The sequence below is a fragment of the Periophthalmus magnuspinnatus genome, chromosome 21 (genome assembly GCF_009829125.3).
Source record: "Periophthalmus magnuspinnatus isolate fPerMag1 chromosome 21, fPerMag1.2.pri, whole genome shotgun sequence".
Taxonomy (NCBI): domain Eukaryota; kingdom Metazoa; phylum Chordata; class Actinopteri; order Gobiiformes; family Gobiidae; genus Periophthalmus; species Periophthalmus magnuspinnatus.
The window spans coordinates 18,320,508-18,332,931 of NC_047146.1; the positions used below are offsets into that span (position 1 = coordinate 18,320,508).

At 38.7% G+C, this 12,424-nt stretch overlaps 1 protein-coding gene across 1 annotated transcript; it reads left to right on the forward strand.

Moving 5' to 3' along the window:
• The first annotated feature begins 2,617 nt into the window (after positions 1-2,617).
• fgf9 (fibroblast growth factor 9) lies at positions 2,618-8,834 on the forward strand. Its single transcript, XM_033986450.1, has 4 exons — positions 2,618-2,771; positions 5,445-5,573; positions 7,984-8,087; positions 8,652-8,834. The coding sequence occupies exons 1-4, from the start codon at positions 2,618-2,620 to the stop codon at positions 8,832-8,834; spliced, it is 570 nt and encodes a 189-aa protein (XP_033842341.1).
• The last annotated feature ends 3,590 nt before the right edge of the window (positions 8,835-12,424 follow it).

Consider the following 12,424-nt stretch of genomic DNA (forward strand, 5'->3'; position numbering starts at 1 on the left):
AATGCTCCACTTTATTTACGTGGGATCCATAATACACACTTCAGTACTTTAGAAGATGTAAGTCTGGTTACTGGTGAATCTCCTCATTTGAAATGGGAGTGATTGACAGGTGGATTAGCCAATAATAATAAAGGAAAAAATATAACATGGGGCTGAAAAACATCATAGCTTCCTGCACAATCAATAAGAGAAGCTCTAAACTATTAATCTAAGGTGAGATCATTTCATGTGTCACTGAAAAAAAATAAATCTGATTGCACGACCATGTTTGACCAGGCTAAAGACAGGAGGGCATGGGGACCAGGCTGATATCAATTTGTATAAAAAATACAGAGAGATATTCTGAATTTGCCAGGCAACCTCAGTATGACATTAAAACTTATCTACCTCTATACGGAATGTTCCAAAGGTTGGCTTTAACTTTCTATCTCCATGGACTTGTGCATGTGTTGGACCCACCACCAGAAATCTTACTACATTTAAAGTATTTTTAAATATTAAAGAATGCAGTGACAAAATTGTGTTCATTATTTAAACTTATTTAACCCGAACTACAAAATAGGGTTGTTAAAAGTAGCAAAAATCAGATGCTAAAGGATGGGGCTGAGAATCACAGGGTCCTTCATGATTCGATACAACACTCGATACATGGCTCACGATACAATAATACCATGATTTTTCAATACATATGATAATTGATATATTGGACATGATATTGTATGATGTATCAATTTTTTCCCCATCAATAGTATTTCTTTGTTAAACCACCACCTGCTCAAAATTGATATGAAACACACCCATTTTCCGTACCAAACAGTGAATATGTCAAATGTCAAGGATCCTGCATAACCAAGGTTCCTTTTGCTAAAGCAAAATGTAGCACTGTCCCAAAATAATTTCATAAAATATATTTAAAAAATACTATTGGTGATATATTGATACAGTGGCCCACAATATCAATACTGTAACACCAAATTTAGTATCACAATATATAGATATTTCAGTATTTTAGCACACCCTTACTAAGCGATACCGAAACCTGTATCAAAACTACATAGTCATTTATGCAGGTATTGATACTAAAGTATTGAGTCTATGCCATGGTACCCGATACCAGTAAACAACTTTTCCCACGTGTTTATAGTTTCAAAAGCATCTGTTCTTATTTGACAAGTTGTAGATTATTACTATATTATCTTGTGTATTCTTGACTTATCTCTTTTGAGTTGCACATATTCAGGTGTGTTTTGTCCCTCCAGGGCCCACATACTTCGCACACATAGTTAACAGTAGGTCTAGTCACTCACAGATAATACAAGGGAAACAGAATAATGTGTCCAGTGCATGAGAACACACTACTCAGCACTACACAATATGACCAATACTTTTGACCTCAGATTAATTATACATATGTATTTTTAACTCCAAGAAAATGTTAAGAATCTCAATATGCAATATAAAGGAGTCAACATATACAGGTAAGTGTTCACAACTATATTGTGCATTAGTAATATTTAGACATTGCTTTGAGTGATTTTCTACTTCCTTTTTCTACACTGGAGATAAGATGAGTCAATCTTATCCAAGTGCACAAAAGCAGTATTCACAAGTAGGTAAAACAGGACTTTTTCAAAACTGGTGGCAGAAATGTAAAAATAGAAATTTAAAAATTATAATGTAGAATATCTCATATTTCAAACTGCACCAGTATGTACTCTAACTTTAAATTAAAAAAAAAAAAAAAAGAGTAAAAAAGCATGTTTTTTTTGTTTTGTTTTGCTGTGTTTATTGCACTGAAAAATGTAGAAAAACAGTGAGTGGGTTTGCATCTCCACAAACCTGACTCTTATTTGGCCTAGAGGAGGACCTCTTCCTGCTTGTTTCTATGGAAATATTCTTCCTTCAGCTATAATCTTCAACATTATGGAATAAAATGTATCTGTCTCCATGGAAATATTCCAAATTATGGTTTTAACTTTTTTATTTCTATGGCATCATGCAGATGATGTGACACCTTCAGAAAGTTGCATACACATTGAAGTCAAGATATATTTTGGAAACTAACCTTTTCCAGAAAAAAAAATTAATCCTAAAAACACAAACAGAGTAGAGCTGACAGTTCAACTCCAGCTCTGAGTTCATGCTGCAGTTGTGTCCTTAGGCAAGACACTTCACCCACATTGTCTAGTATGAATGTGGTGTGTGTGTGACTGTTGGAAGGGCCAGTGGCGTAGATTATCAGCAAAAAGGGCAAAAGTTACATACTGTGGCTTTAAGACCAGCTTGCATTCCACCCTTCCACAAAAGTTACACAGTGCATCTTTAACTTATTATTTGTTGCTCTAAGTTTTGAGTGTCTTTAAATTGTTATCAGGAAACCTCCAATCAGCTCTGATTGTGAGTGAACAGACAGTTTGCAACAACGTCACTCCATGATAACATATTTAAAAGCTGCTTCTCTGCTCTGTTCTAAACATATGGGGCAGGTGCTACAGTCCGACCATCGTGGAAACATATCACCTGAAATGGAATGTGTGTGTTTTCTTAAACCTGGATTATTCCTGTATAAGTAGGCCATGTCCAGTGTAACCAACTTTAAATCCAAGCCCAGGATATTATGGATGTGTTTGGGATACTGCTACTGCTGCTGTCTGGTTTCGGAGCGTGTGATTGGTCGGTCGGCGCCCAGAAACAGGAAGTTGGCACAAGGCGTGAGGTGAAGCCCAAAGGACTGTTGAGCCAGCACGCAAGTGAGGTTTTAGCCAGAAGAGGTAAGATGTTTTTTTCTTATTGGGGAAATTGGGGAGAATATGCAATAGTGAGTTTTCTGATTAACTGGATTTTGATTTTTGAGTAAAAAAAATAAGATTCATTTTCACATTTGGGTTAGCATGTTTTACACAGAATAAAACCTCATTTAGAGACATGGAGGTCATCTGACACACAGGGACATTTCAGAACATGTTGGAGAGGACAATATATGACCCACTAACTACACTACAAGAGCCTTTTTGATTTGATAGTTTTGTCTATATTGCAATTTGTAATATTAATCCACTGAAAACAAAATTACACTGACATAAGCAAGGAGGATGGAGTGTCTTGCCCCAGGACACAACCTAAACATGTCATACCAGCTGTACCACTGATCTACTGCTTCATTACTATTGGACTTATTCTAATAATATATTTATAAAGCAACGTATTAATAAAGTTCATATGTTAAAAATGGCTATTTTTAACATATGAACTCATTTTAAACAATATATTAGAAGGTCCAAGTGGTAGTTTTCAAGTGAACAGCTCTTTTTACCTTTAGTTGCTTCATCCATCCTCTTTTCAAACTATGCATGTGTGTATTTGTGTCTGTATTGTTATGTAATTATGTGAATTATATGTGCAGGTTTGAAATAAATATTCTAACTAGTTCAGAAGAGTTTGTCAATTTTAAAGTAGAAATGATTCATGTGAAGGTGTGTGGAGTTTAAAAACACAGTGGAGCACTTCCTGTATTACAACATGACATCACAAGTGTTTTCTGTTTGAGAGAAGAACTAAATATGCAGGGTTTGTGTGTCAAACAAGTGAATGAAACAAAACACAACTCCAGGTACAGTTTGTTTGTGATGAGGAAACAACATTATGACATAGATCAGATAATAGACTAATACAGGCCCTTTAGATATTTTAACACAATATATTTCCATATTTCATATTTTCAACAAATATTCAGTCAGTATCAGTGTTTCAAGTGTGGTTTGTGTAATTTGCTAAATAAGCCATGAAAGTGATACACCGGGTGCATTTTGAGCTTACAAAATGGAAAGTGGATGTACTGTGCAAAATAAGAAGGTCATGAATGTTTGCATTTAACCCCTCAATCTTGCATTTGCTTCAGTGCATTAAAGAACAAAAACTGGATTCACCTGCTTGTCTTTATGGAGATAAGGTTAAATGCCATACTGTGGAGCAATAACATCTCCATGGAGACAAGCAGGTAGCAGACCCTCCACCAGAAAAGTTACATAATGCACCTTTTAAAGATCATCTCAAATGCTTGTATGTGCAAAAATAATGACTATTATTTAGTTTCTATCTAAAAATAGATTGTGCAAATAGAATCACGAGTTACACAAATGTAGTAGACTTTTTACTACTGTCGTTTAGGTTCATAATTCTGTGATTGCTTCAGGGCTGAGATCAGAACAGACTGCACTGTGGGATATGGCTCTTAAGACATATCGATTCTACTGTAACATTTAAATATACTTTATGACACAATCATTTTAAATAAATAATCAAACCAAATCTTTTTTTTTTAACCCCAAAAACAGCTTTTTTAAATGTATTTTGGCTTTAATCTTATTTCTTAACTATATCTCCATGTAGAATGTTTAGTTTTAACTTTCTATTTCCATAGAACTAACTGTACTGTACGTTTAACATAAATAAAACTAGGGATGCACCAATCCAGCTTTTTTAGTTTTGACATAGATATTGATACTTACTGCCAATACCCAATATTAACTGATACCGGTGCAGATGAAAAAGGCTCTTATTTCCTTAAACACAGTTGACTTATTACAGAGATATAACAGTGTTATGTAACTGTTATTTATTCTTCACATTACCACTGAACAGCTTAATATAAAGAAAAGTTCATACATTATGAGACTTTTTTAGGACAAACACAGCTAAAACGATCATGGAACCGATTCTTAATCTTGCAAGTTTTTCAGTATTGCACCAATACTTAATACCAGTGTCAATATCTGTGCTTCCGTTGATAAAACCAAGCATAAATCAAGGCTTATTTAGGTTTGAGCAGGGAAAATAATAAACAAAATCTGCCTATTCTATTTAAAAACATCCATCAATTTTCTGTCAGATGGAGAACTTTGGTGTTAATACAATATACTTTATATACTATATATACTATGAGATATTAATTATAGCTTCATATCGATACTTTTGCGATATATTGTAGTGTTGTCATGATACAAAAATGTCAAACTCTGTATAGCTGAGGAATAGACTCGATACTCAATTCTGATTACAATACCACAATGATATTAAAGAACACTCTTTCTTTAAACGATAGAATGTGATTTTCAACATTAAACTATAGTACTTTCTTTTATATTCCCACGTGGTCTTATATCTGTGTAAGATGTGTCGTCTGTGTATCCTGAGTCGTCCAGGCAAGATCCATAATGGTCCATGGGCATATACTAGTCTATGGGTCTTATACTTGTTGTGATTCAGGAAAGGTTCATTTCTGTCCTGTTGAGGTTTAGTATCGATACTTGTTCAAAATGTTTTGTTTTGATACGCGATTTTCAATACACTTGACATTTTTGCAACCCTAGATTGCATATTTATCATAAAATAAATCAAACTTGTGGTATATCTCTCCTTTTTCAGCTGCTCTTGTGTGTTCTCAGATCCTGTCCCTTTGTGGAACAGTGGCGCCCTCCAGAGGAAGCTGCTGTACTGCCGCGTGGGGATAGGCTTCCACCTGCAGATCCTGTCCGGAGGAGTGATCCGCGGAGTGCACAGTCCTAATGAGTCCTGTGAGTTTTTAACCTCTGAAAAGTATAGGATGACATGGGACATATAGAGTTGGTTGAAAACCCACAATTGATACATTTTAAACAGCTTCATCCTACTAGTAATGTTGATGACATCAAACTGGAAGCACTGCTCTCTCTGAAGCTGTGTTACTCAAATTAGACTTCACTCTGACCTTTGTTTTAACTAGTGTTGCCACAATTTTAAACTTTTTTTTTTTTTTTTATGAAACGCATGAATGACTTTGGACCATGTAAAAACACATCAGACTCTTTATGGAGTTCAAGAGTTCTGGAGTTATGGAGTCCTAATGTTAGGGGTTTTATGAGCACCTTTGCCCATTCAAATGATATATTTTGATTTGAATTGCTATAACAATGACAGACCGTTGCCAAATCCTTCAGATCAGGAACGAATCCTTATGCTTGAAACCCATGAACAGGTTAGATCCACATGAGATCAGAACATTGGAGAATCCCTGTAGTTTAAACTGAACGGGAGACAGGTCAGAATTATTTGGTATAATTTGCTGTTTAGAGGTTCTGTATGGCACAAAACTGATTTTTGTGAGCCATGATATAATGTTATTACTTCCTCAAAAACATACCTCGAGTTGTGTTTTGTTTTATTTGCACATGCTTGATTAATTCTGGTTTATTAGTCTGTCTACATCTCCAAAGCTCAAAATGCTCTGTTCCACTTTGTGTTTTCAAGTTAACTGCTCCTTTTACCTTTACTTCAGTAGAGATCGGCAATTCCAGGGCTGAAATGATTAAATGTTTCTAGTGAAGGTGCATGGAGTTTAAAAACACTGTGGTGCACTTCCTGTATTACCACATGACATCACAAGGTGGAAAACCTTGGAGTGTTTTCTGTTTGAGAGAAGAACTCAGTCTAATTATGCAGGGTTTGTGTGTTAAACATGTGTGAATGAAACAAAACACAACTCCAAGTATGTTTGTGATGAGGAAACAACATCACAAAATACACATCAGAAAATAGGACAATATGGGCCCTTTAACGGTCAGATTGCAGATTTGTTGACCTGGTTTATGGGTAATATCTCTAATATTGTGCAATTTAAACTGTGAAAACTGTGATGTGTAAAGTACTGCCACGTATTCCTTTGATTTTAGGAAAGTAACTGCATTCTGAAACACGACCCATTTTTGTTTCATGTGAATGGACCCAGTAATTACAGAGATATTAACCATAAACAGGACACAACTCTGCATCTGCATTTTAACAGTTAAATTCAAATTCTACCATAGAATTCCTACCTGCCCTCCCCCTCAGTGTTAAACCATGGACCAATCAAAATGTTAAGATGTCACATGAACCCAACCCATTAAAGACATTTATATGGATATGCTTTGAAGGAGATAAGTGTCTAAAATGAGCAATCACAGTCGTGTTATCCATCCTAGAGCACAGATATGAGACTCCTCACATCAGAGCGGGCGATAGATGCTTCAGCTGTTACTCAGGTTCAGATCTAATGTACCTCTACAGCTACGCTAGATGTTCTGGATATAAATACATATTGCTGTTGTGTCATTGGGCAAGGCATTTCACCCACCTAGCCTATGTATGAATGTGTTATAATACTATGTGCAGGTCGGTCCTGAACGTGGTGTGGTGGTTGGAGGGGATGGTGGTGCAGATTGGCAGCCTCACTTCTGTCAGTCTACCCCAAGGCAGCTGAGGCTACACAAATAACAACCACCACAGAGTTTGGACTGAATGAATAATGCAATAAATTACACCAGTAACTAGACATTATTATTATTATTATTATTATTATTATTATTATTATTATTATTATTACATAAATGTGTTGCTGAGTGACATAAGTAAAGCTGCCAATCTGCACCATCAGCCCTTCCAACCACCACCAGCACACATACACACTCCACATTTATACAAGGCGATGTGGGTGTAGTGTCTTGCCTAAGGACACAACAGCAGTATGCACTACAGTCACTGCTGTGGCACCTAGTATTCCCAATAGTCTCCCATCCAAAGAATAACCAAGCCCAGCGATGCTTAGCTTAAGACAGAGGTGCCCAAACTTTTTTTATCGAGGGCCACATCTCAAAATATATTTGAAGCGGAGGGCCACAGACCAGTGATCACAATCACAATGCAATGTGATGTTTGAGGTTATAGTGGTAGAAATAGTTTAATTTGCAGTTAAAAGTACTGTTTATGATCAACTGGGCCAGTTCAGCAGGAGGCTTGAGGGCCGATAAAAATTGGTCTTTGGCCCCCAGGCCTTAGTTTGGACACCCCTGGCTTAAGAGATCAGGGGAGACATATTCAATGTGTAGTTATTTAGAATTAATTTGTGTCTGTTTATTTTATTTTGTTGACAACCCAATGCAACACTAACCCTCCCCTTGAGTGTTCCAGGCTGGTTGAAGGTGTTCTCCATGAGGCAGGGAGTGGTGGGCATCCAGGGGGAGAAGAGCCAACTGTACTTGTGCATGAATGAGAAAGGACTGGTCTATGCAGCGGTAAGTACACACACACACACACACACACACACACATACGAAGGTTCCAGGTTCATGTCCCGGGTCACCTGGGTGTGATTGTATGGAGTTTGTAAGTTATCGTCATATCTGGGTGGGTAGTCCTGACTAAGACTGGCTCAACGATCCTGGCATTGAAGATTGGGTCAAGTGTAGAAGACAAAATTAGCTATGGGCAGAATAAAGACCTTACTATTAGGGCTGGGCAATATAGTAAAAAAAAACAAAAAAAACAAAACTAGATTTGTTATCTATCTCGATTTTCAGTTCAATTGTAAAAAACTGAAAAACAAAAACGTATTGATTTCAAGGTCATAAATGAGACTTTTAATCAGTGTGTATTTAACATAAAAGGATTGGCTGTAGACCTCTCCATTAAAAACACCTTAGCTCACCACTGACCCCTGACCCCTGACCCCTGACTCAATCTCAATTCAAATTCGATTAATGTCCCAGCCCTATTTCTTATGAGCGATGATATCTCTAGACTTACTAATTGATTTTAAAGCCACAATCCTTTTGTTGATCCGATCTATTGCGTCTCAAGGAGAGGTTCATGGATGAGTGTCACCTTAAGGAGACTCTGCTGGAGAACCACTATAACACATACTCCTCCGAACGCTACCCCGGACTGTACCTAGGCCTGTCCCACCGTGGCCACGTTAAGAGGGCGACCAGAGTCAGCCCCAACCAGGCCTGTGCACACTTCTTACCCAGGAGCACACTCTGAGAGGACACCGTCTGATCCAGGGGGTAACTGTGAGGAGGACACTGAGAGAGGGGACATGTGTTACCCTGAACTGCACATGGGCCTGTCCCACCGCGGGGATGCCAAGAGAGACGAGCATCAGCCCCAAACAGCCCAGTGTGCATTTCTTAAAAATGTTTTGGGTTTCATGAAAGGAACTATAAAAATCCAATGCATGGAGGACATTTTGAGAGGGACATGCACGAATCCTGAACTCTACCTGGGCGTGTCCCACCGTAGGGAGGTCAAGAGGGGGACGAGGGCCAGCTTGAACGAGCCCTATGCACACTTCTTACCCAGCAGGAACCCCCGAGAGACATGGGTCAAAAAGTCCTCATGGTTGACAATAAAACTTCATGTTAACCTTCTTACCGAGGACGTCTGAGGAGGACACTAAGAGATGGACATGTCTTACTGAGAAAGACATTGAGAAGATCGATACACTTTTCATTGAAGAGGAAAAGGACGATGTTTAGAGTCCTGTTAACTGTAAAATGCTCTGTTATTTTGCAAATATTGTATCATAAATGTATAAATATAAAACTTTATTTTTGTATGCAAGTCTTTGTGTCGTCTTTGTACAGAGAATCCTATAACTGATCATCTCCTTTAACCTATTTTTGTTCATTTTCAATACTTGGACATATGTGACATACCACATAACTACGTATATAACCAAGCACTCACACTAAATGGCATGTACGAGAACTTTATAATGTGCAGAGGAAAGGGATAAACACGTATAGGAGCACGAGTCTCCCATAGAATAGCCAATGCTCCCCCATAACTCCCAGAAAAGCTTTTGTCCCACTTTCATAGCACATCCAATCTAAAAATGTTCAAAATGACACTACAATAAAAACTAACCCCATATTAGATTTTATAAGTCACTACAGGGGCTTACGAGGCAAACATGATAGAGGGAGCTCGCATCCATATAAAACTCTAAATAAACATGTGTAGCGTGCACCTCCATAGCTCCTCCAACCAAAAATATCCAGTGCAGACCCTGTCCCTGAGTCGTCCAGGTATGAAAAATCCAATTCTGTTAACTGGACTGAAGAAGTTTATAGTTGCAACTGTTTGCTTAAATCATGCAAAAAAGGTGATTAAATTAAACCTGTCAAGATAAAACATTATATCATAGATTAGGCCTGCATAATAATTACAGCTGACAGAACTCTCTTGGAACAATTTGAATTTTGTGTCATGTAAACGCACCTCACAAGATTTCAAATGTTTATAGTGAAATGGGCTTAACGTCATTTGCGTATTGGTACATGGTGCAATAATTGTAGAAGAGGAAGGCTGTTTACCAGTGGCTCTTTTCTTTGGGTTCGGGAGACTTTAGAGAGGAAACCTGAGAGCAGTGAGTTAATGCTACATAGGACACTGACGTCATGTTTTCTTTATGAGTAAAATCTAAATCTTTACTGAATTATACTTTAGTAGGCTAAGTACACAAGAAAACAAAACATATTCCTGTTTATCGCCCGCTTTTTCTGCAGGTGTTTCACTTCTCTGCGCCTTTACCCTGCATTTTAACCTCTCTTTATGTAATGCATTTGTTTGGCTAGTGTTAATGCATTAATCTACTGGAAATACTATTTTTGATCCTGACATGAGTGGCGTGCATTGATAAACAGAGAACTGGTGTTGAGAATGTGTTAGTTTTCTAAATCAGCTCAATATAAATATGGACGTTTATTACAAGGTCAAGTCAGTATTTGGTGAGAAATTATTATTTTATGTTTATATCTGTTTTTTACCATCATAATGACAATTGTTTATCCAAGAAATGTCCACCTTACAAGGCTTGAACTTCATGTTTTCCCACGTGTGCCGCTGTAAAAGTGGTCCCAAGTCATGTGAGAGGGAAAGACAGGGATGTAGGAAGGGAGAGGGATAAACAGAGAGAGAGAGAGAGAGAGAGAGAGAGAGAGAGAGAGAGTGAGGGGGAGAGAAACAGACAGAGGGAGGCACAGAGGAAGTAATAGGGAGGGACAAACAGAGAGACAGAGGGAGACGGTGGGGAGATGAGGAGAAAGAGGAGGGAAACAAGGAGAGAGAGATGGGGGGTCAGAGAAAGGGACATGAGAGAGAGAGAGAGATTCAGAGGGAAAGACAAAGACAGGGAGGGAGAGTTACAGGGAGGGGGACATGGAGGGAGTAACAAGGTGGGACGGAAAGTGAAACAGGGAGGGAGAGATGGAGTGTGTGTGTTGGGGGAGGGTGGGTAAGGAGAGAAAGAGATGGAGGCAAGGATAGTGAGATAGAGAGAGAGAGAGAGGAGGAAGAGCAGGGAAACGGAAAGAGAGAGGGGCAGAGAGAGAAAGAGAGGGTAGACAGGGAGAGGGGGATAAAAAAAGAAAGGGAGACAGGGGAAGGGACAAAAAGAGAGAGAGGGGTAGAGGGAGAGAGGTGGAACAATGATAGAGAGACAAACAGACAGAGAGAGAAAGAGCGAAAGAGAGGGAGAGAAATAGAGACACAGATGTGAAGAGAGACAAGACTTTTTGTTTATTCAACTAAAAACTGAAAGAAAGTGACCTGGACATTGCTTCATATCATTGTATTTTAAATGTGAAACTCTCCACCACCAGCCTCATCATGTCTATACTGAAGACTCAGTCGTCTGAGGGACACGTCAGGGAAGTTTTATGACTGATGCTGTCTTTATGAGTATGAGTTTTATAAGTGTGTATGACAGGCTTTTATGATTCTCAAATTTTGATTTAATTTGGTGAGATAACACCTGTTGTAAATATCCATTATAGTTTTATATCGATTAAAAAGGACTCTGTCTGACGAAGGGTGTGACTTAACTGACAGCCAATCAGAAACCTGTGTGATGAAGGTTCTGATAGGCTTTCTGATTGGCTGTCAGTTACGTCACAGAAGTTTCTGATTGGCTGTCAGGTGCATCACAGACCACAGAAGAGTTGCAACTAATATCAAGTCTGTCTGATATTTTGAGGTCGTGGTCACAGTGAGCCCTCCTCTCACTACGTCTATGATCAATCTTTTGTGGCCAACAGTAAAAACCAACGCTCCTCACCAGAGCTCTCACTGATTCCCTTTCATTTACTCACTTTTACAAATGCAGAAACACAACTAGTTTATAGTCTTTAGTCTCAGCTCACCAGTACAGTTACGGAGAGAGGAGATGTTAGCAGTTTTGGATATGTTTCCATGATTAGCAATTTGTCTGTAGAGTAAAACATCTGTCCCAGTCTGTCCCAGTGTTCTCTGACCTGTATCACAAACTACCGTGGCTAAAAGTCCACGCTAGACTAGGCTAAAGAAACACTATCCTCATCTTTGGAGTTCAGTGACCCTTAAAACTCACTTTCTTTCATGTTGCTCATTATTGGCAGAGCAGCTGGAAAGTGCGGGCAGCGGACCCCCAGTTTGGTGACCACTCTGCTGCTTGGCCCTCCACGGTTCCCATAGCTACCTGTAACCTGACCCCTCCCCTTCTCTCCACACGCTCCCTCCCCCGAGTCACCTGATCCCCTGCTCACCTCACCCGCTCAGGTGTCTCAGTCAGGGGGGAGTGCAGTCACGGCACG

Coding starts and splice junctions, on each gene's coding strand:
- fgf9 (XM_033986450.1), top strand. CDS start 2,618: ATGGATGTGTTTGGGATACTGCTACTGCTGCTGTCTGGTTTCGGAGCG. Junction 2,772..5,444: donor TGAGGTTTTAGCCAGAAGAG/GTAAGATGTTTT, acceptor GTGTGTTCTCAG/ATCCTGTCCCTTTGTGGAAC. Junction 5,574..7,983: donor GCACAGTCCTAATGAGTCCT/GTGAGTTTTTAA, acceptor TGAGTGTTCCAG/GCTGGTTGAAGGTGTTCTCC.